We start from the raw sequence: 25,397 nt of genomic DNA, 5'->3' as shown, positions 1-25,397 counted from the left end.
GTATAAGCCGAAGACTGTGTTGGTTGTGGCTCACTATTTGAAGAGGAAGCAATATAGCAAATGTGTCCCAACTATCTGTAGTCAAGCGTTGTGCATCCCTGCACTACACGGCGTGCTGTTAGCAGGCATGTTATTTCCCAATCAGTAGGAAATTGAAAACTAAAACAGCAGAACTCAGGTAGTTTTTTATTGTTAAAATAAAATTATTCTTTCCATCCCACAGGCATTTAAATAGTTGTTTAAGAAAAAGAAGGAAAAAAAAACCCCTGCGTTGCTGCCTTAGATCAAGTTCTCTAAAGCATATACAGAAAGAAGTTTAGATCTGGTCAAGCACTACAATGTGCTTTTCCCTAGCTTTGTTTTGACAAAAACTGGAAACATTTTTGGCAGAAATATCTGTGATCACCCAGAGGCAGCCATTTAATAAATAAAATGGTGACTGTCTTTCCAAGTTTAACACTAGGTAAACTAGTGTTAAAGACTCTAATCAGCAGCTTGTATTTCTCAGCTACCATGTTGGCAACTTCAGTTAGTTTTGACAGTATTTTACTTAAGGCTTTCCTATGTATAAGATCTTAAAGTGTAGAATTCAACATTAAAATACTGGATAAATTTAGGACCAGCTTTGTATATTGAGGGACTACGTCCATACAGGAAACAATAAATTGGAAATGTATCCTGCCTAAGTGATAAAATTCAACCAGCATGAACAGGTATTTTAAAGAATGCAGTTTACCTGTTCCCTGAGATACCTAAAAAATTAAACCAGAAAACCACAACTATACAGACAAAAAAGTATGTAACTTTATTTATAATATATCTTCAAGTTAAACTACACAAATTGAAGGAGATGTAACCACATGGCAATAAGAGGTAGGAGAGATACAGAAATAGTAGACAGGTTGCATTATGCCAGTATAACTTGCTCTAGCCATGAAACAGTCTACTCAAAGTTACAGAGCTAGTTCTATCTCAGTATGCATGAGTGATTTTACTTTGCACTTGTTACAAAACCAAGAGTGCAACTGAAGGGATTTCTAAGCTGAATAATTCATTAGGTGTCTTTATGATCATAGAAGAATATACTCCCATGCAAGCAGGTTACAGGAGTTTACAATTGATTGCAAAATATTTTCTTACCTAACAAATTATCATACTTACACACTGATGGAACAGTAATGATACAAAACCAATTAGGTGTAAATGCGGATTTGCTCAGTTGAACAATAAACTGCAATTGATCTTAAATTAAAGCAATATTTACAGGGATTGTGGTTTACCACTTTATCTAGCAGAATGCAAAACTTTAGCGCAAGATACAGTGCAGTTACTACGCAGGGAAAGATTCCTTCCACACCCTGTGATTAAGACATACTGCATGACTGAAACAATCTAGGCAATTCAAGGAAAAACAGAATTTAGCATAAATGATCTCTCTGTTCCTGGTTTCAGTGGAAAAGCATGTAATGACAGCTCCTGTTACTGGTTTCACTGTTTTTTGTTTAGGCTATAAAGCCCTTTCTGTTAATACACAAGAAACAGAGAATGTTTACTAGTAAAGTATTGTGCCAGTCAGTTGTAGGACATTCCTGAAGGCTTAGCTAATGCTGTTAATGTTTTAATATATACTCTGTATTATCTGAAGTAAAACCTAAACACAAAAATATTGTAGCATGTGAAATGAAAGTTAGAACTCTATGAAGATGATGTCAAGAGTAGTTTTCAGATAACTAACCGATGCTTTGTTTCATTTAACCTTGGAGATTGTTCTCCCATAAATCCAGTAAGCTATGGAGCTTGTACTTGACAATACAACTTCTTCTGCCCTCTTTGGATATTAATATATTTTGTAGTTCTTAAGGAACTCTCATGAAATTCTTGACACTCTGTCTTACAGCAGAAAAGTAACTGACTGCATGAGGATTGCTGTTGCAAAGTGAGAATAATTTGAGTTTGTAGAGAGATATTGGCAGAGCTGTCCAGTCCACCATGGATTTTTTAGTTCCCCCTATAAAAGTTAGTGAAAAACACTTTGAGCAGTTAAAGATATGAAAGAGAGAATTAAAAGGAACTGTGAAGTTTAATAGGATACGTACTAGGTGCAATGCTTCTCTCCCAACACAACACACTATTCCAAGTAATACCTGTACACTTTTGGTAGCCCACCCACAGCCTCCATTCCTGTCCTACTCAACAATGTAATTGAACTTAAGTAACAGTTTTCTTGAACGGATTAGATTCAGGATCTGAGCTACCTCTGAAAAAGGATCCCTTTAGGGATTCTCTTTCTTGTCATCAGATGTTGAGTCAGAAGCTGTTACTTCAAAATATATTTAATGTCAAGCTTAAGTATCTCTACAGCCTCAAGAAAGCAACTACACCAACTTAAAGAGAGAGTTTTAAAAAGCATTTTAACACTGTACAAAGGCAAGCTATTCAATAAAGTATGAAATATCTTTAAATTGTTTATCTATTAAGCTTTACCTCTTTATTCAATAGAGGGTAATATGGATTTCCTAGATTTGTGTATTCTCCAATTCCTTTCATTTCTCGTTGGATCCAACTGCATTTTTCTCTCTGGTTTAGTAGGGTAAGGTTCATACCATAGATGCACAACTATAATTTATTATTATCATTATTTAACCCCAAATTTTGCATTTGCTGGAAAAGCTCTTTTATGAGCACAAGCTCTGTTGGATATAAAGTCTGAGTTTCAGGAGTTCCTGGGTATTTCTCCATTTGGGAAACTATCATTACTCTTCCACATACCTCCTTCAGACCAACTGGCCATTGTCTAAGAAATCAAAGCCAGTTCCTCAAATTTATTTAGATATACCAAGAGGAAAGTGTGTTGTGAACCTCCCTGGGCTAAGAACAAGTGTACTTTGTATCAGAAAGCAGTGTGCAACAGTAAGCAGAGTAAAAAAAGTTAACATACTAGACATAGAGAAGAGCAGCAGTCTTGAAAGAGTAATATTAACTGAGCAAGAAACAAATACTATAGAGTGGAAAAATCTTTAACTTGACTATATAACCATCATATTAGATAGATATGTGTAATTAAACTTTAAAAAAAATCCCCAATTGTTTAAGCCAGTGATTTATCACACAAGAATAGAAAAAGAATCCTTCTAAGGCAGTTCTTTTTTAAAATTTTCAGTACTAGTTATTTGTACAGTCACAGGCTCAGTTTTAGCTTATTACAGTTAAGAATTTTAAGTTTATATTAAATACTGCATACATACGGAATGTAATACAGCTTGCCATGCCTAGGAACATAGTGCCATAATTCTGACCTCCAGGGCTACCATCATGATGTGAGGGTATACATGGCAGTAGAAAAGCCTAGAACTTCTTTCCTTTCCCAAGCCAAATTCCATTTTGATTTCTTTGCATTATCCTACACAGGCTTATTGTCTTCTTTTTCTCTACAATCTGTGGTACTCCTTCATATGCAATCATTTCCCTCTCTCCTGCCCAATGAAGTTGAAAAATATTTCCTGTTACTCATGAAGGCCCCTCCCCAGGCTTAAAGAAACAGACTTCTCAAGCATGAGTTTTTAGTACACTATACTCCAACACTACTTAATGCTCATTATAAAAGGGCACATCAGATGGGCCTATTGGTTCAATATTTCAGTATTTCAATACTGTTTAAGGGAGTACAGCCATCATGACTCTCACCATATGAGTAACATGTCTTTTACACTTGCATTTTAGAAGGAGCTGTTAGGCAAGATCAGCACACTCCCCACCCAGTAGCCCCGGAGGTCAATCTGATGCACATACTGAAATGACTTGGACTTGGGGATTTTAATAAACCACCTATTCAGTGTATTAATTTTCAGAGGAGTAACTATACATAAACGCTATGTTCCAAGTTATGTGCAAGAGATCTGTTTACCAGATTTATTCTTGTTTGCAAACACACACAAAGAATTGTCTGTCTTCTATTCAAGCAGAAGAGTTACAATGGTGCTTTTGCTACTAACTATGGTATGCATTTTGGGGTTATACATCATTCCAATTCATATGACTCCGTGAAGTCAGGAATGTTCTTCAGTGCTGCCACTCAAATATCTGCTCCGGATATGATTTCTCAGTTGCTCTATGAGCTCAGGATTCTGCTGCTGTATCTGCTGTGCAAACTGCTGCCCCCTGTGTTGAACAGTTTTAAGTGAAATCAGCAAATGAAAGTAGCATTTGTAAGAAAACAGGATATGCCAACACAGCTGAAAGGTGCATTCCATTAAAATTAAGATTAAAGATATCTTGATTTACCATTTTAAGGTTTTTGCAGTATTATGACTTTATCTGGTTAAGGTGTCTCCAAACAGGATCATCATCATAAATTTATTTTCATTCTTTAGTACTATTACTTCTACTTGGTAACATGGAGGAGAAAAGTATCACCTTACAAAATATGCTACCTTTTATGGTAAAATAACACATCTGCTCCAGTGATTTATTCCCTTCTTTTTGAGAGGATCCACTCTAACTGTTTAAAGTAACTACTCTTAAGAGTTTATGTGCAACCTTATGTTAATGGCTCGAGAAATACAGTGTGCAGCTGCCAACTTGTACTTGTGAACAAGATGTCATTAGTAGAAGGCAAGCATACTATCAAATTTTTAGATCTTGCGTGATTGAAGTAATAAACAGATCCATCTCTGTAACAGCTGTAGCTTAAGAGTTAAATTAATAGGTGAGACTAATTCCATGTAAAAGATAAGTGTAACACTTGTTTACTAATAAAAAACAAGTAAGTAAAAAATATGACTTCACAAGAAGCCTAGCTTGTCCTCTCTGTTACTTCTACATCTTGTGCAAATAGCAAACTATCAAGACTCCTTCAATCCCCAGTGCAGACTGAAGGAAAGCCACATTGTCATAGATGTCTGTGTAGTAAACTTTTTTTGTGAAAACAGCCCTAGATTTTTGCAGTGATACATTTCTGTCTGTTATGTAAATTATAAATTACTTTTGCCCTGAAGAGGTGAAACTTAAAAAATAGTTTGAAATTTGCTAGAATGCTGAAATAAAGTAAAATTGTATGCCCTTTAAGAGATCTTGGCATATAAGCAAATGGCATGTTTTTATGCAGACCCTTCCAGATGGATATCATCATTATACAATAAAAGCCTTGCGTCCTGGTTTTTGTAAAGGTATTCTTCATTATACTGAGTTCCCTGAAACATTCCTCATCTAAATGGAGGGATGCCAGAGCAGAAATTGGTTTGACCTGTGCTAAGTAAATCTGTAGCTTTCCTAACAATTTCTGAGATATCTGGTAGTAAATTTATCCACACAGTTTGAAAACACATGTAGGAGTACTTAAAGATTTAAAGGAATGTGTTTAGTAAGTGGCATTAGAAAATAACAACGTATGAGAACCAGGAAGTGAAGCTGAGCACATGGCAGTTCAATCAATCCAATTGATGGAAATGTATGGAGCAAACAAACAAGGTCCTGGAAAATAAGTCTTCGAGTTCTCGGTTTTAGTAACAAACAGTGGGAATAGGCCACAGTATAATTCACTTGACACTGTACCCTTTTAAATAGATATTGCACAGTTATCCTACTACAAATGTGACAGTTATAACTATTACTTACGCATGGATCAGACTGGACAAATCTGATAGGCCACCAACCCCAGCAGCAGGGCCACCAATGGCATTTGACATCATCCCTGACATCCTGGAACAGTTAGCACAGTGTTGGTATTGGGTGTCTAGGGACCTTTACTGTAAGCAATAAACCCCAGTTCTTTTTTGAATTGCTGAGAGGAACTAGAGTTGCAGGGAGAAGAAACTACACTTTTACAGTAAGCAAAACTAAAATTACATTTTCAGTAATATATCTACATTTCAAAAATATAGGTATAAGTACTATACATCTTATTAACTCAAACTTCTTAAGATACTTGTTTTAATGGTACCCCATTTTAATACTTACAGTTGTTGAATTTGAGGATTTTGCATTAAGCTTGCTGCCTAGAATAAACAACATACAGCTGAAGTTATAAAACATTTACTACTTGGGTATCACTGAGAAAAACTAGGGAGAAAACCCCCACATGCTGTATTCTGTTTTATTACAAAATTAAGTTTACATGCACAGCAAAAAGAATACAGCAATGTATTTAATGGAAATGAAGCTGATAAAGTTTATTATTTGTTAAAGAAAAAATAATGGTTACAGATTCAGACATGAAAAATATGATGAGCCATTGAACATAAAAAACCCAGTACCAGAAAACAAAACAAACAAAACATTCAAGAATTGCAAGGACAAATGTTTTCTACTGGACTTTTTGGACAAAAGTCTGTATTTTGTTGCTTCTCAGCCTGGATGAATTAGTTTTGCAACTGTTATTAGTACCAGGCATTAACAGTTAAGATTATGGCCACAAAATATTTCGGAGTAAACCGGAATGTGGACTTACTTTGTAGCATGGTTTTGTGGTAACGCATATCTTCTCTGGTAACTGCATATCTTCTTATTTTGTAGTAAGCATGAGGCTATTTAAATTTCTCATTCATTAAGATACCTCTAAAATTACATTGAATTTACCATAGTGTGAGGGTGTCTATGGACTGATACTATAGAAAAAACCATGTGATTTTTCAACATTAGTAATGTAATTCCTACAGAAATCAGTGTCTGTATGAATACACCACCAGTAGACAAAACACAGTATGTGGTTCTTAACTCTCTTATTAAAGGTATTACAAAAATCAGATATATCCAATATTCATTCTATTGATCAATATATCACCATATATAGATAACTCAAAGGTAAATCAACTTTTTTCTCTAGTTAATAGTTAGTTATAAAATGTCACATGGACGTCAGTTCTGTCTTTAATACAGAGTTAGTTTCTTCCATCAGTAATAAACCTTATTTAGTTTAGGGGCCCAAAATGGAGGCTACAAGCAATTTTCTCAAGGTCAGCCAGTGAGGCAATTTTTTCACTTTAACAACAAAACAAGTAACTACACCTTGGGAAAATAACTCATTTATTCCTGGATAAATGCCCTCTGTTCTATCTACTTGACCAGGCATCTTCTGGAAACAATGCAAAACGATCCTTTCCCAAAAGGCAGGTCCATACATCACTGATTCTGAACAGACACAGGTTGTCTTGAGTACGTCATGTGGCCAGTGAAGTGGTACACAGTTCCAGTGCTATTTAATCATGAGTGCCATCAGAGAACTTGCTCCCTCTTTCCTAGCCTACTGTCTCTATTATTTGGACCATGTTATCAAACCAGATGTATGGATCTCTTTTGACTGCAGCGCACTTCCACACAAAAGCACTGGCTGAAATGTGCTATTGCAATACCAAAAGGCATGTACAGTTTTAACTGCTTTCTTAAAGAAAATAAGTTTGGGGTTTGTTTTTATGGGTTTTTTTTTTCATTTCTTTTTCTCCAAATTCCATTCTACAAAGAAAATTAATTCCATTTAGCTGAGAAAGCCATGCAGGAAAAAAAAGAATACTGAGGGAGAAATACACAATTTGTTATTGTATTGAACATAAAAGAATGCACTATAATAATGCACTATTTATATTAATTTTTGAACTCTTAAGGTTATTGGGGATAATTTGAAAGAGTAAGAATAGAAAGGTCTCTTGGGTAGTTCTCCCAAAGGAGAGTTACTTTAGTCCTTGTATCATTGTTAACTGCTCTGTGGAGAATTGAAGAAATTTTCATCATGCTGTTGACAAGACCTTTACTGTCATACCATACATAAAAACAGCATAGCTAATCTATGTGTGTTGTTTTCTATAAGTAACAGAGAATCAACTGGAAATAAGACAGGCATTATTGGAGATACATGCTTCACTTCTTGTTTTGAGTGTAAAATGATGTAGGAAAGTTGCAATTCAGTGTAATAAAACCATTGCTATAATAATAATAATAATAATAATTAAAATTGCTCGTGTTATTGAACAACAGTTGTTCTTAAAAGTTCAGTTTTTAAAACCTTGAAATATACTCACCATACTAATGAAGGCAGGATTGTTTATCAAGCTTGCCATGTCAAAACTCAGTCCAGTTCCAGTCTACAAACAAATTGCAATTGAAGCTAAGTTTCCTACAAAATCCCAGTTAAAACTATCGTAAAGAAATAGATACAGAGCAAACTTACAGGACTGGACACATCTCTTAGTTTCTGTTCTGCTATTTTCAAATTTGACTTGTAAGAGTCATTCTCTGGATCAAGATCCAGTGCTTTTTGATAACTGGTAACCGCTTCTTTGTATTTATTCACTGAGGTCAGAGCCAACCTAATGCGAAATAAAGAAATCCTGGTTAGAACATAAATGATCATCAAAAGCTAATGATACATCTTCTGTTCTAAGTAAAACAGTATCTCACAACTGATTTTTAGCTTGACCTTAATTAAAACAGGTTTTGCTATTGTGGTACTACTGCTTAGTGTAAGCACTTGTTTTTGCAGAAAAGGGGATGCCTCAAGAACTCATCTTGCATCATCTGTCTCACATATATGCAAGTTTAATTAAAAACTCCTTGGTATCATCAAGTGAGACTTAGTCTGTATTTTAAGAGCACAAGCTGGATTCAGCATGTGTAACTTTTTGCATAAGCTCTAAGTGTTTTTTTCCAGTTCTTTTGACCCAAGACATTATTTAGAAACTTACATGGCTAAGTAGGGCAAAGGTACTCTTAATATGAATAATGCAATGTTAAGAAATTGGACCTACAAATACATTATTTATTTTTATAAATTAAAAACCATGTACTTTTATATATAATAATTATTGTATTAAAATTTGAACATACATAATGGATTTTTTTTTCAGGATCAATACAAAGGTTCTCCTTTCAGAGACAGGGTCATCTTCAGAAAATTCCTACACTTTCAGAACAAGAATATCAGCTGAATAAAACAAGCTGGCTCCACATATTTCAGAAAATCTATGGTGATGTACACATGGGTCTTCAGTGTTTACTCAGATTTCTATTAGCTTACCCCATTCTTCCATATGCTTTGCTGTACTTTGGATCTATTGCTATGGCACTCTCACAGTCCTTTATTGCTTCCCTGAAGTTGTTGAGCTTACTTTGAGCAGCAGCCCTAAGAGAAAGATGGTAAGGAAATGAGAGCTTTGTCAAAAAACCCAACCAACCAACCCACAAACCAAACCAAAGAAAACCCCAAAACAAAACCAAAAAAACCAACCAAACCCCAAGCTTAGATATTCACATGTTTGTGACTTATTTAATCTTGGTGACTTTTCATTCGCTATTTAGGCAATGCTTCACTTTCTTTAATGAAGTAGGACAAGCAAATGTTATGGGTTAAGTACGTGCATAGGTGCATTGCTGGGCTTCGGTTTTGGAGAACATGCACATCTCTGAGGACACAAAGGACAAATAATTCTAAGGAACTGTCTAAGATCTAGCATATGACTGTGCACAAAATAAATCATAAAACCTATTACAAGAAGTGAAACCGTCAAGTAGTAGTTTATATAAAATCATTGTTAATGGGGAAATATTTTATACAATTGGTGTTTCCCAGCAAGAAGTATCGTTTCACAGCCATTCAGAGGAATGCTGTGATTCTCCCTGCTCAGTTTTTTAAAAGTCAACTCATGCTTGTACGTAAAGCATGAGAACATTTCTCAATAACCTCTGAATTACTAAATTACAATTGCATCTCTATATTGGAGAAATATTAAATGTTGCAGATATTAATACAATAAGAGTAAAGACTTAGCCAAATTAAAAAGGACATTGAAACACAGTAAATCAAAACTTCACCAGTTTGAAAGGTCTCAAACCACTCTAACTTATTCTTCCTTGGTTAAAAGAAATAGTAGACATTACAATGTTTTCATTGCATAAAGCATTTCTCTTTTTTATTAAGAATCCTTTCTCCTGTGATTACCTCCAAATTGCCTGAGTTTTTCTGACTTTGATTAAAATGTCTTCTGAATGGGACTACTTATGTATTTTAGGCTGTTTAACAGTTGTCCAACTCCACAGATGCCAGTGAAGATTTATACATAAAAGCTGGGGGCAATGCTTGTTCTCGCATGTGTTTGAACAGAAAATGTTTTTCCATGTTCACAAGAAGATTTATATGACCAGTTAAAATTCTGAGAGCATATCAGACCTCTCTTTTTTGCACTGCTGTGAATACAAAACAATCCGACTGAACGCAGTATGTCCCCGTGGCTCCTAAACAAGCTTAAGATAAGAATAAGGTGTACTTATTCAAACACCCTATCATCCACAAAACTCCAAACAACTCCTGTTTTCTTTTAAATAATTACATACAATACTGTACTAACTGACATCAAGACATTTGGTTCTCACAAATGTGGTATGTGATGATGCAACACAAAAATTATTTCTGCTCTTGCTAATTACACCTTTGACATTTAAGCCCCTTCTACTGAGGAAACTTCCAGTGATTTTGGGAAGCTTTTGAATCTGTCTGATATTTCCACTTTATACCTAAAGTTACTCATGTGATCAGTTTTCACAAGGAATATAGATGATTTACACTTTGAACTGCCATCTTAAATATGTAAAATGTTAGCAAAGTGCATATTTCCTTTATACTTGGCTTTAAACACTGAATCTTTCATTTGTATTTATCACAAACTAGACTCTAAAGCAATGGATGCAGAGCTCCAAAAATAGCATAATCCAGTGGGTACAGTGCCACAAGGCCAGATTGACAGCAATTAATATATCCTATATCCTTAAATTAATAATGGAGGCACTCTAGAGGCAGGCTCATTCCAGTAGGGCCCACAGTCAAGACTGCCTTTGCTCTTGGGCTGGTCATCCAGGCAGTGTTCCACAAGAGCGGACAACTGTGACTAGGTTAACATGCCCTTCCAAGCTTATCTGATGCCAAATCACTATGTCTTCATGATGGTAAAGAACAGATTAGATAACAAAATTGTAACAGCAGCACTGTTATTTTTCAACAGGTCACACATAAAAATACTGAGTATTTACAAAACGCTTGAAATCTCCAAAATGGTATTCCCACATTGATGATTTTTTTTTTGCCAGAGATAGTTAGTACTACGGGAGATAGAGAGAGCAGCTGAGTCACTGGAACACCAGAGAAAAAGGCTTTTACTACTCTCAGCAGGCTGGAAATCACAGCCTATGTTATGATTTCATATAGACAACCTGACACACAGTACCCGGTCTGAAGAGTTGTAAGTAATTTTAAAGCCCATGTCACACCTTTAACTCATACAGATATGCTGAATGAGCTCACTTTCACTCAAATCTTACAAATCTAACAATAGATTTCTGAATAGTGGGGTTTCTAGCCTTGTGTTACTTCGACCTGCAACACAATTTATCTTTAAAATACTGTTAAAGTCCAGGAATGAAAGGTGTGTATCATTTTGGTTTTACCTGTTGCAGTAATAGACTGCATTGTTTGGATCCAGTTCTATAGCCTTAGTGTAACAATCCACTGCAGCACCATAATTTTCTTCCTTCATATGATTATTGCCTGAAATAAATAATAAAAAGCTCTTAAGTAGTTAGATGACACAGTATGTAGTTAGATGAGAGCTCTTTATGAAAGAAATAGAGCAGCTACCTTACAGCATCTATATAAGTGACTTATGACTGCACTTTCTTGAGATACATTATTTTAAACAGAAATGTCATGGAATAATGCAAATAAAAATATCTACTATGTCTCTGAAGTTTATTATGTACATTGCAGTACATCATAGAAACCTTCCTCTTCTCATCTTGGTATTTCAGACTTTCCAGCTAGTTTCTGCTGTTAAGCAAAGATCACTTCACTGAGAAGTGTCATTGTAATTGCAGTTCCACTCTAGTATGGATTCATCAGTCTTAACTATCTTTGCAAGCCCAGTATGTTAATTTTTTTATCTCATTTTCTTATATGTCCCAACAACTTCCTTGTAACTATCTACATAACACAAAAAAATCAAACAGAAGTAAAAGTAAGCACATAAGCTGCATTTTTGTGATACTACATAATTAATTCATTAAGATAATGAAATGTATAGCATAAGCAATCTAAAAGGATTCAGAGGTAAAATTTCTCACCAAGGAAGCTTAGAACTTCTACTCTCTAACAAATTTTAACATTTCATATGTTTTACATCCAGTGGAAAAAACCCCAGAAACATTTATGTAACTTCTCTATGGACAGAAAATTCTGGACTAAGATCTTTCAAAGCAAAAGACACCTTACACATTCTTTTGTCCCCAACACAAGGCAATCCTGGTAGTTCTGATGACACAGTAGTAAAAAACCCTAGTTCAGAGTGCCCAAACTTGTCTGTGGCCCTGATACTATCAATTTTTGGCCAGCCAGATCCTACAGAAGCCTTGACTTCCTAGAAACACTAAGAAATTGTCAGGAAAATTATACACTTCCACTGACTTCTTGTACTTTGGCCAAATATTTTAACCTTCTCCTAAAATAAACAAGTCAAGGGATAGGTCAATAAGTTATTACTGATGTAGGTAACTGCGTAAGCAAAGGCTAGAAAAGTTCAGTCAGCACAACAGTTTGACAGAAAGCAAGACTGTGGAGCAAGTCCTCTGTGCTTACACTAAATGAAACAACTATACTTGCATTTATTTGTGAGCACGGAGAGCTTAAGGAACAAAACCAGATTTAAGTAACAAAATATCATCAAAGTAGTACAAAATCACATCGTCTTAATAGTGCTATACTAGACTGCAATTACAGTCAGCAATCCTTTCCAGTGAGAAGTCAAGCAAACTGTACTTGCATGTATACCTTCAAAATACACAGAGAACGTAACTATCTTTCTTGTTTCTAGAGGCCCACTGTCTATGCAGCTTTCCTTTGTTCTAAGGTAAAGATCTGTACACTGAATTATGTTGTCAGACAAAATAGCCTTGCAAGTTAGCTGCACTCAGCAAGATTGCAGCAGTCAGTGTTCCTTTAAAACAAAAATTCCATCAATGACTGTCAATGTTAGAATTTCTGATACTGGTCTGAAGATGATCCAGGGTGCAAGGCTAAGTTGGAGATAGTATCAGTGCATACCCTTCTTGTTATCTCTCTCTCCAGCTGCAACCTTGCTAAAGGAAAACAGAAAAATAGCTAGATCTACTAATTTTGCTGAGATATGGAAAAGCAACTATTCTTAGTATCATAAAAAACCCTTAAGACAAAAAAAATTACACAAATTGTTATACTTTTGAATGTGTGTCCTCTATACTGAGAATACTACCTATTGTTATAATTATACTGTGGTAATAAAAGACAGATCTTTTTAGGCCACCATTACACTATAGAAACCTGCACATAATCTGTGCTCTTATACTAAGCCAAAGTGTCAAGTGATATACAAGGTTAGGCAAGTAAATTCAAGTATTTAGTAGTCTGAAGGGTATATTACTTCCTGGTTCTATAAGGACCAAGAAATAAAATTCAGCTCCTTGATTTTGTTTTGCCATTCATTAGCCAATTTCTACAAATATTAGCGCTGGTTTGAGACCATAGGAGGAGCAGGCTGGTGGCCACAAAGGTGACGGATGTTATTCCATTGGTAAGGACATACAGATAGAAATGAGGAAATCACAGTTACAGAATTTATAGAATAGATATTAAAGAAGATACAGTTCAAGTAGACTTCCCCAAGTTACCCAATTTATTTCCTAACTTGGGCTAGTAAATACTCATAACTGAAAAGCATGATAGTGGTGATGGATTATATGTGTGTGAGTATGTGAAGGATCAAAACAACAGAGAAAGCAGGACACTAGGTTTTAATTTTATTATAGGAAATTACCAGAGGCATCTCAAGCAGTTCAAAACTGCTTACTAATGCCCCTGACAGCTGACATTTGAAATGGTCCTTTGTTAAAGTTTAGACCCTTTCAATTTTTTTCAGTAGAGCTGTGGAATTACTTTGGTAAAACCACATGAAGACTAACACATAGACTGAGAAAATGAAATTAGTGTGTGCTATTTCACAAACTCTTGTGGGATAAAAGATAGCAAGACTGAAGTCACAGATTTAAAACAGCTGTGACACCCACACCTGCAAAGTGCTGGCTATTCCTACAGTTCAATAACCATACTGAGACCTAGAGGTATTCTTCACTTTCCATGAGTTGGCAGTAACAGCAAAATGAAAAGCCAGCACGCACAGCAGGTAGGTTACAACTGACTAACAAATTTTCACCTGTGACCTAACCATGTTTGAGCTCTCATCCTCAGAATTAAAGAGCTAATGAGCAACTCCAACAATTAGGAAAGCTTACTTTCAGAGCCAGTAGTGGGCTGCATTTATGATTACAGATGATCAATTTTAAGACAAGCGAGACATGGAACTCATTTTGAAAAACAGTAGGACTTTTTCCACATTATTATGGAAATTTTAAGATGATTACATTTGCCTTGCAAGTAGAAGTTTACTTATTTTTCCTATAAAACTCAACTACCTGAAAATCTAACAGGTCATAAACAATGTAATTCATAAGGCATCAATCCATAACAATTCGTAACAGTCATCAGTGCTACATGCTTTTTTCCATTCCCCTCCCCTTCTTTTTGAGGGGAAATATATGGCTTGCTTGTTAGGAAGCATTAGTGACTTCTATGGTACAGCTGCTTTTCCTTACAGAACAGCAATAACAGCTGCCAAAGGGAAAATAAACAACTGGCTTGTCTGCAATTTTTATAAAGCACACAAATAATTTCACATATGTGAAATATTAACCCCAGTAAGTTCACAAGAATTTTTCCATTGGCTTCCGCTGGGTCAGTTTTTTACAAATGTTTGACATCATATAACCATTTCAATAAAAGTTGAAACTTGTATAACAATTCCATGTACAAACAGCCAAACAACAGCTGTTTGTTCTTTAAAGCTTCTGCTACTTAGGAATGTTTCCACCTTTACATGTTATCCCTTAGATTTTAAGCAACCTCTAGAGACAGGAAGAGAATAAACATTTTTTTCTTTGCTCCTGGATGGAACAAATCACCTAGCCCTCTTATGACATAGCAGTCACCAGAGAATGTATAAACTGAAGTTTTTTGTGGGGTGCTTGGTACCCAGCTGCTATACTATCACTACCCACAATAATGCAAAAATGTAATAAGAGCGTAAGACAAGTTATTTTTACTTTTATTACAAACCTTCATCCTTCAGTTGGTCAGCCTTTACAACACCCTCTGGTAAAGAACGTGAGAGAGGCAGCATGTCATTCTGTATGGAAAAAAAACCCAAGATTTTTTCCTTTAATATATAGGCCCTGATTTTATCAAAAACTTTCAGAAAGAACTGAGAAGCATCAGCAAACTATGAATGACCTCAGGCACATCAGGCATTTAACTCTGGGAATTGCAAAATGCTTAAATGAAGAAAAAAAAACTTAAAGTGAGAATGAGGCATCCACTCTTCAGTAATTTTCTATATAGAATTTTCCTTGTCTAGCTGAAATTAATTCCTCCCACTGCCCCCAAAGATTCTCATTATGCTAGCTTTTATGGAAATTTAGCTTTTTTCATATTTTCCTTAAGTTTTCACATCATTTTGACCTACACAGCTCTTTAATATTGTGTATACAATATGAAACCTTAGCACATATTGGCAGAGTAACTCTAGAATCTAAATTAAATTCTTACCTTTTGAATAGAATTAGTGAACATTTCTATCAAATGCTGTGAGGATGCAAGATGAGTATCTTCCAGGGTAATCTTAAACACAGTCTCCAGACACTGAATTGCAACTTACAGGAAAAAAAATTAACCATGTAAGTCACCAGTTTCTCAATAGAAGCATAACTTCACTGATTTATTTATAAAGCTGTGACTCACTTCCTTATTCAGCTAGTAAAAGCAGCTCTTTGGAACATACCAAAAAATAAAGAGAGGCTACCTGATCCCCACAGAATTCGCTTGCTGAAGAAGATCTAAGATATACACAATCCACATATACTTTAACCATTATATTTAAAACTTAGTTTCAATTCTTTCAGCCTTTTATTCTTAATATAAAACTATAGTGATGTAACAAAAGCACCACACCTCATAGTACAACTATGCACGTCCATGTGTCACATACCCCACCTCAAAGCACACAACTGGCATATATTTGTGTGCCACAACAGCTGGAAGAAAATGGCTCATCTTTACTGTACAGAATAAAGGCAAGATACTTATTACACTTATCTTTTCTTTGGAACCAAATATATTTATTTGAAGATACTTTATTAACAAAATCCTGCATTAATCACAAAAGTTTATCCTATAAAACAAATATCTGCAGTATCCCTTCACATGTTCTGTGCGTAAGGATTAAATGGCCCTCCAAAACCTGCAATAATGCAAATACACTCACAGTAAGCCTAAAAACGTAGAGCTGTATCCCCAGCTGAAGTTCTAAATATGCTCATATTTTTAGACAAAAGAAGATCAGTGGCCATTACTATATACAATTCTGTATATATATATACCTATACATACACACAGTTACACTACTGCAAATGATATAATTATTTTCCTTATAATCTTAAGAACCTAGTACAATGTTTATATTAACATGTATCATCTAAATATTTTAGACTGAAAACTGAGGAGGAACAAAGAAGGATCATTGTAAACCCTAGTTTGAACAGAAAAATGGCTGTTTTAACTTAAACTATAGACAACCAGCAGTATCTGAATTCAAATTAAGTATTAGTAAAAGCAGATTCTTAGTATTTAAACTTACCTTCAATCCAATGTTAACCTAATCAATATAATTTGAATTACTTGCATTGCAATGAAACTGAACACTGATCCAAAATTAGAAAAATAAAATTACTGAAGGTTAGCAACAGTAAGGCCAGTTTTTATCTTCTATGTCACAGCAGGCAGGAAAGGGGGGGAAATAGATTTGTAAAATAGTAAAACCTAGAAAATGTAATTAAAAAAAAATTTATAACATACAATAGAAATTTCTTACAAACAGTATAGCATGACACAAAGTAAAAGTTGATAACATGTAACAATTGGATACACTGCTAAATATGCAGACAAGTTGCTCCTATAATCTATAAATCAATTTACCAGGTTCTAAATGACCCAGTAAGAGCACTGAAGGATTGGGGCTAAACTCTTTTGTCCCCTGCTATGTGAAAAACTTAATTCTTGTAAACACAGATTACACTGAATTTTGAATTATATATATTAAGTACTTATTACCAAGCTGATTATAAAATCAGTGGAATTACACATCTTTTTTCCTTATATGACTTAACAGGAAGCCACTTGCAATAGTTTACATACTAATGTTCCCTGCCAGTTTAACTAAAGACATTCCCTTTTCTGAATGCCTCACCTCATTTGTAGTTTTGCATAAATTTAAAATACAGCCCCATCCCTTATCTTTCTCAAGGCATCAAATCTATGACACCGATGATATAGAAGAGTTTTGCAAAATGCAGCAGTGCACATTATGTGTACACAAAGTAATTCTGACTAGAACATTGTTACTACTCAGCATTTTCATCAAATAATTAGTTGGTGCAGTGAATTCCCATATTTCTCCTTTAAATGGAAAATGGAATATATAATCCTTCTATCTATCACAGATAAAATTAGGACCTTTTATAGGATGAATGAATAGGTTAAAATAACCACTGGCTAAATGCAAGCCAACAACAGAAACCCACATAGAAATAAACACTGACAAAACAGAAACATTTTCAAATCAGAAGATGTAATAAGTTGTGACAAGATCAGCAACTACCCTGTTTTAATGCTACATGAAAACCTGACTCCAGTAAACTCAAAGGAGTGGAAACTTGTTTTTTGCCTGAAAAATTTTGCAGAAGGCCAGACTGCCAGCACCTTGCTATCCCATTTATCAAAGTGAGGCACTGTCAAATGCTGCAAGCTCAGTATTATTGGGGAGAGACTTGATGCACCATGTCAGCTATTCATCTAAGATTTTTCCTATGTCTGATTTCAAAGGCCAAAGTTATCTCTTCTCCCAATTAGCTCTACCATGATCCACCTAGGTGGTGGCTGAAGCTTCAAGTGACCACCTTGCAAACCAGTACAGATGCCCACCTCCCTGTTGGAACAGCTGGGGCTCACACAAACACCCACTGTCTGACAATACCGGCACCTGGGCTATGCTGGAGCACAGCTCTGTATCCCCAGTGCCACATAGCTCCATGATTTTTTGCTCTCCAAACACAAGTTTGCATCACCAAGCAACACAAAAGCATCACAGCCAACACGCAGACTATGGATCACTGAATAATGAGCATTAATTGGGCTGCTGAGGCCTCCTTAGTACTTGCTATCATCTTGCTTCATGTTACACATAACCTTACCCAAGTCAAGTATTACATGCATCCACTGCCTTCCTGTTTTGGAAACACTGCCTTAGAGAAATTAGTTGTGGTACATCAATCATAGAAGTAAGAAGAAAATCACAGCCTTGTGCATGTTGTAGAGAGTTTTTCCTTTAATCCCACAGAAACAGGTGCTAGAGAAAAGAAGATAGAAAGAGAGCGACAGAGAGAAAAAAACCCCACCCTGTAAACAGGAAAGAGAAATAACTGCAATTTAAACACAGTCTAAAATACAACTTGGAAGAAGGGATCTTCTCTTTTATATGTAGTTCATACAAAAGAGTTGAGCACTAACCACTGGGGACCTGTAACACTGCTCTGGAAGCTAAGGGAATATATTTCTCTGGTATACCTTCCAATTACTCTTCTTTCTCAAAATAAGGCATTTTTATTCATCAAGCAAGTACAAAATTCCTAAAGGAAATTTACACTCTCATTGACATTACTATGTAATTCAAACATGCAGAATGCAGGTTATCATCAAGTATGAATACATCCTAGACTTGCATTTTATAAAGGCTCAATTTTTTTTGTAATGTTCTATGTCTTTTGTTATTTTATGGGAAAAGGGAACTGTTTGAATTACTTCTTGGCACAGTCAATCATACAGTGTTTTATCTTTTCACAGATACCAAATAGGCACATAAGGTACCAACAAAAACTACCAGTCAATTCTTTTCATCCTTTATGTCTCCACCTAACATTAAACACTTCAGTGAGTAAGACTTGGGCTATTGCTACTCTACATGCACCAAAGATATTTTGCACAACTAAAATGAGGCTATTTTTCAGAATGCCCGCCTCTTATCCTCTAACACATAGCATATGGTCCCATGCTTGTGGCAGAGCAGAGATCTAAAATTAGGATTTCAGATCTGTATTAAAATGGTAAATTTTGCATTAGCATTTAAGCACAACTGAGGTTTTGTAATATTTTTTATTTGGAAAACTGAACCTTAAAATTCATTCTTTCCTATACACATTGGCTAAGGCTGCTCCAAGACATGTTACCAGGTAAATTTTCAACCATTACCCAATGTTTATCAGTTTCATTACAAAACCAAAAGTAAATCTCTTCATCTCTCATTATATATGATTTCCAAAAGCATTGTTTTCTTTCATCAGATGAACATCATCATAATCTGACACAGGTTAAATTTGTTGGTGGCTGCCGTTTTTCAAATGTACAAAATGCTCCAGATTCTGACGTAAAACCAAATATTTTGGCTTTTATTCATTTGGGACTATCCTTTGAATATAATGACACAAAGCTTTCTTTCTTGTTTACTTTGGTGAGTAACTACACTGGATAACCAACAGATAATAGAAGGAAGCACACTCCAAATTTATCTTTTCATTTATGCCTCTGAGAAACAGGACTTGCTTTGCATCTCAGCAAAGTCTCTCCATGCTTAAGATTTCACAGAACTCAGTGATCAACTGCACTGCTGGTCCTAGACTTCTCCCTCCAAATTCCTCCTCTGGCAGATGGTCAGAATCAAAGACTGCTTGAAACAGTAGAAAGATCTTTTTAAAAGATGCTATGAAAAACTTACTGCAGTATTAAAACTTTATTCTTCTCTCAATTCCACATTCTGATACCACCTGGCATGAAGTCTCCAGGAATGAGGGAAAAGGAATAGGAGCAGTATGAAGGAAAACATCAAATACTACGAGGTTACAAAGACAATCTATTTATCTGTCTGTAGCTATGTCTACAGACAGATGAACTTGGATGTATAATAGAAGCTATACCATACTGAAAATATTCACTACCACATACTCTTTGGAGCCAGTACTGAAGTGAAAAAGAAATGCAAAGCATTTATCTTATTTTCCGTATTCTTAGGATGTCTTTTCCCTCACAAGTAACATAGAATCCTTGCAAGTAGGAAACAGTTCTTCTCATAAACGAAAACCAATATAGTAACTGTTTTACTTCCTCTGTAACCAGCAGAGCTAGTAACAGATATGAAATGCAGAAAGAAACCAAACATAAAAGAGAGAAAGAAGCAGCAGAAATTTGTGGGACACATACACAAGTCATTACCAGTGTCTGCATTATAGCACTGCTTAACTTAGAATCATAGGTTCAGGCTGGGGAAGAACTCTGCCACTGATGTGATTTAAAGTACCTGTTGCTCAAATTAAGGCACTACACATTTGTAGCTTTATAATACTTTTTAAATGACAGACGTCTCTAAATTAATAATCTCAGAAACATTAAGATCATGATCTTATTTGCAGATAATATTTGGTGGCAGTTTCATTTACGTCACTCCAGTTACCTTCTGTCATATTATACATAAAGAATTTAACACCTGTGTAGGTATTATATACATATACACATACAAACACACATATATATGTATATATACATATAAATAAATATATATGAAAGCACCTTTGTTTCTTACCTTCCAAGCTTTCTTGTTCATCTGGAGTGAAAGTATCCATCTGACTCTGCTCTCTCAAGAAATGGATGACTGCATAAACCAAGCGCTTGACTGATGACATGTTGAAATTGATTTTCTGTTATGTCTTAAAAACAACAGAATCTCTTACTTCAGAAAAAATAATTCCTACAGTATTGCAACTTCCTAGTAACCTCAGTAAGAAGTATACATAATACATAAAACCTTATCATTCACCAGAAAGCCCAGTAGCACGATACCTTGAAAAAAGTGGTGAAATTGCATGGATTAGGGGAAACTGCTACAATCATCTCTTCTAACTATCAAAAAACCCATATATTTGCTCCAATTCATTCCTGGAGGAAAGTTCACCAAGGCTGAAATAATTAGCAACTTATTTGTCATTTATAGGGCTTTTTTAATGGTTTGCACTTTATTTCTAAGACATATTGCAAGGAGCACATGCTTAAGTCAAAATCAATTAAAAAGCTACTGTATAACTGTAATGACATAAAGAAACACACTTCAGTACAAGTTGTTTTATGATATGACATGGTGTTATCCTTTGATAGAAGATGTTCTATGGTCTGATACGGTGTTATCCTTTGATAAAAGATGTTCTGTGGCGTTATCCTTCAATAGATGTTCTATGGTGTGACACACACAGTGTTATCCTTTGATAAAAGATGTTCTACGGTGTGACACACATGGTGTTATCCCTCAATAAAAGATGGTCTGTGGTGTTATCCTTCAATGGATGTTCCATGGTGTGACACATACAGTGTTATCCTTTGATAAAAGATGTTCTACGGTGTGACATACATGGTGTTATCCTTTCATAAAAGATGTTCTCTGGTGTAACACTTTATTATCCTTTAATAAAAGGTGTTCTATGGTGTGACACGGTGTTACCATTTCATAAAAGGTGTTCTATGGTGTGACACACTGTTATCCTTTCATAAAAGGTGTTCTATGGTGTGACAGGCTGCTCTGAGCAGTTTATTGTCACTTTGGACAAAGAAATGGAACACTGTGACCTCAGTGCATACTTGTGATTAGTGACACTACTGGCTCAGTCTGATTTCCATTCAGCATCAACTGGAAGTTACATAACTTGGAGGACAATTTTAGTTACAACTTTCTAAGTTGTTTTTCGTTAAACCATTTTGATTTAAAAGGGCACAACCTTATCCAGTTCTCCAAGCAAAGCAGGTTTAAAATATAGCATGAGTGGCAAGATCAGGACCAGCTCTCGCTACGTTATTTTCTCTCCAAAACCCTCGAGCAAACCGGTGTGCGGCCAAACCCACACCAGGCAAATCCAATCGCGGAGACGGGGAAAGCCGGGAACGCCACCGGCCGGGGATGCACAGCCGGGGACACCGGGGTGCTCTATCCGCCCCCCAGGAGGGACGGAGCGGGTCCCACTGGCGGGGGATGCACAGCCGGGGACACCGGGGTGCTCTATCCGCCCCCCAGGAGGGACGGAGCGGGTCCCACTGGCGGGGGATGCACAGCCGGGGACACCGGGGTGCTCTATCCGCCCCCCAGGAGGGACGGAGCGGGTCCCACTGGCGGGGGATGCACAGCCGGGGACACCGGGGTGCTCTATCCGCCCCCCAGGAGGGACGGAGCGGGTCCCACTGGCGGGGGATGCACAGCCGGGGACACCGGGGTGCTCTATCCGCCCCCCAGGAGGGACGGAGCGGGTCCCACTGGCGGGGGATGCACAGCCGGGGACACCGGGGTGCTCTATCCGCCCCCCAGGAGGGACGGAGCGGGTCCCACTGGCGGGGGATGCACAGCCGGGGACACCGGGGTGCTCTATCCGCCCCCCAGGAGGGACGGAGCGGGTCCCACTGGCGGGGGATGCACAGCCGGGGACACCGGGGTGCTCTATCCGCCCCCCAGGAGGGACGGAGCGGGTCCCACTGGCGGGGGATGCACAGCCGGGGACACCGGGGTGCTCTATCCGCCCCCCAGGAGGGACGGAGCGGGTCCCACTGGCGGGGGATGCACAGCCGGGGACACCGGGGTGCTCTATCCGCCCCCCAGGAGGGACGGAGCGGGTCCCACTGGCGGGGGATGCACAGCCGGGGACACCGGGGTGCTCTATCCGCCCCCCAGGAGGGACGGAGCGGGTCCCACTGGCGGGGGATGCACAGCCGGGGACACCGGGGTGCTCTATCCGCCCCCCAGGAGGGACGGAGCGGGTCCCACTGGCGGGGGATGCACAGCCGGGGACACCGGGGTGCTCTATCCGCCCCCCAGGAGGGACGGAGCGGGTCCCACTGGCGGGGGATGCACAGCCGGGGACACCGGGGTGCTCTATCCGCCCCCCAGGAGGGACGGAGCGGGTCCCACTGGCGGGGGATGCACAGCCGGGGACACCGGGGTGCTCTATCCGCCCCCCAGGAGGGACGGAGCGGGTCCCACTGGCGGGGGATGCACAGCCGGGGACACCGGGGTGCTCTATCCGCCCCCCAGGAGGGACGGAGCGGGTCCCACTGGCGGGGGATGCACAGCCGGGGACACCGGGGTGCTCTAGAGGGATGCGGCTGTAGCCGCGGGGCTCTGCAGCAGGGGGTATGTGAAGCGAGACCGGCAGCGTGCTTATAGCACCCTTCTAAAAAGGTGTGTCACTACTACACGTTGTAGGACAGGTGAGACAGGTACCCGTATACTGTCGAAAGGTTTTAAAATAGGGGATTACTTCTTTTCTCCGTAATGAACACTAGGTATAAATGGACCTCAGAGAACGGGTGTAAGAGATGGCTTGTAGTCAATTCTAGGTGGACTAGACAAATGAGCATAATTGCTTTTATTTTGGCCTCTTAATTTTTCTGAAGGGCTACATTTGATAGGAAGCACTGAAGTAGTAGGAGGGTCGCGTTGTGGTAAAGAGAATGGAGCTGAATTGCAGCACGAAATGAAAAAGATGGTTGCCTCACATGGTCTTTTGAGAAATGATAGTCGTGTGCTTGGTGCACAAAGTGTACAGTTTTTGTCCTATTTCACAGCCTTTGTTCATGTCAAATTAGGATTGAGGGGTATTAGCATATAAAAAATAAGAATCAGAATATTTTTTTTCCTAAGGCTCATGCTGCTGTTGAAAATTAAGTAATTTATTTTCTGGTGCTAAATAAAGTGCACATCTATTTTCTTTTCCTAATTGACAGTTGCATTCCTTTTTTTTGGTTGACTGTCTGTCTTACAGATTTTTCTATTAAAAAGAAGGAAAGCATGGAAAGGATTTTTTGGTTTTTCTTTAGATAAAAGGTTTATCTTTGATTGCAGTTTGCATTTGGACAATGAAGATACCTCCTTCTTAAGTAAAAATTAGTAGAATGGGGAATGGTCACTGCACTTCATTAACTGTGATTTTTTTTTTCCAAGTCATCATTTCAGTGTGCCCAAATAACTGTTTCATAAAAGAGAGTATTCTTGAACATGTCATAGTGACCTCTTAACTTTCAAAAGTTAATGAGTTGGTCACAGAAATCTTGAATAGGTTCCGTCCCAGCTTCTATTTTTCCTGAGGGCATCTTAACATGAGATAAAAATGACAGTTCTTAGCAAGTGTCAAGTATTACACCTTACATTATATAAAATGATGTTAAGGTTTGATTCTTTTGGTTAAAGTAGGCAGCTTTGCAGAAGGAGGCTTTTTCCAATTAATTTTTTTTCCCCATTCAGTTTCAAAAGATTCAGATATTTAGATTTAATTCAATAAAATACACGGAAAATAAGCCAGCTAGATTAATTCAGTAAGCACAGAAGTCTGTTTACTTTATGAGGATATTCTTTTATATGAAAAAAATAAAAGAAGACACACTGATTTAAATAATTTCAGTGTCCTAAAATAATTTTCTTGGATTCATGAATTCTGGGGTGTTTCTTTGAAAATCTTCAAAATTAGGTTTTGAATACGAAAATCAATGTACATGAGTGAGACAGGTACCAACATACTGTATACAAGTATCAATATAATGAAAGAAAGTGGAAAGAAACTCTGAGCACTGGCGTTTCTCTTGCTGAGGAAGAAAACGAGCAAGAAACTGAGGTTGGGAAGAGGCAGAAGGAATGACACTGGGGGGCAAAGAAATGGGAAGAACTTTTATAGTAATTTTCTTATTTCATGCTAATAACAGTAGTGTGTGTGTTTGCTTTCATTGAAGTATCAGGTCAGGTCCAACACCTCAGAAATGGCAAAGGCCAGACAAGACATTTGGGACACTTTTGCCTTTTCCTATGATCTCTAGACTGCATATTCTGTGTATTCCCTCTGTGTATTGCAGTTTCCTGTGGTCAAAAGCAAGAGCTACCACCTTTCTAACCACAGCAGGGTCCTGAAGAGCAGTTTATCTATTAGACAGAGTTTGCAGAACAAAATTATTTCCTGGGCTGAGTGAGACAAAGCTGTTGAACTGGGAAGCATTTTGTGGACTTTATTTTACCCATGGAGCACTAGTTAGACCACACTAAGCAGTGCAGTTAATGTATTTTGAGGACATACATATTCTGTCGTTCTCGCTATAAAGTAGGAAATGCCTGGCTTAGAAAGATTTTTTAAAAATAGTTTGGGTTAGTTCAAAAGTC

General features: G+C 37.4%; 1 protein-coding gene across 3 annotated transcripts; it reads right to left on the bottom strand.

The window, feature by feature from the left end:
* Positions 1 to 782: 782 nt before the first annotated feature.
* SGTB (small glutamine rich tetratricopeptide repeat containing beta) lies at positions 783 to 20,975 on the bottom strand. Of its 3 annotated transcripts, XM_017747082.1 has the most exons (11): positions 20,802 to 20,876; positions 18,364 to 18,518; positions 15,665 to 15,768; positions 15,176 to 15,245; positions 11,425 to 11,524; positions 9,005 to 9,109; positions 8,159 to 8,297; positions 8,010 to 8,072; positions 5,956 to 5,993; positions 5,614 to 5,697; positions 783 to 4,158 (listed from the first exon to the last, which is right to left on the bottom strand). In XM_017747082.1, the coding sequence occupies exons 2-11, from the start codon at positions 18,383 to 18,385 to the stop codon at positions 4,047 to 4,049; spliced, it is 837 nt and encodes a 278-aa protein (XP_017602571.1). In that variant the 5' UTR covers positions 18,386 to 18,518; positions 20,802 to 20,876; the 3' UTR covers positions 783 to 4,046. The 3 variants fall into 3 exon arrangements, with proteins under 3 accessions (XP_017602571.1, XP_008641764.1, XP_017602570.1); XM_008643542.2 differs by lacking the exon at positions 18,364 to 18,518 and having other exon boundaries at positions 20,802 to 20,958; XM_017747081.1 differs by lacking the exons at positions 8,010 to 8,072; positions 18,364 to 18,518 and having other exon boundaries at positions 20,802 to 20,975.
* Positions 20,976 to 25,397: the final 4,422 nt, after the last annotated feature.

This window comes from Corvus brachyrhynchos, unplaced genomic scaffold, assembly GCF_000691975.1.
Source record: "Corvus brachyrhynchos isolate BGI_N302 unplaced genomic scaffold, ASM69197v1 scaffold131, whole genome shotgun sequence".
Classification (NCBI taxonomy): Eukaryota; Metazoa; Chordata; class Aves; order Passeriformes; family Corvidae; genus Corvus; species Corvus brachyrhynchos.
This window is presented reverse-complemented; position numbering and strand designations above follow the sequence as displayed.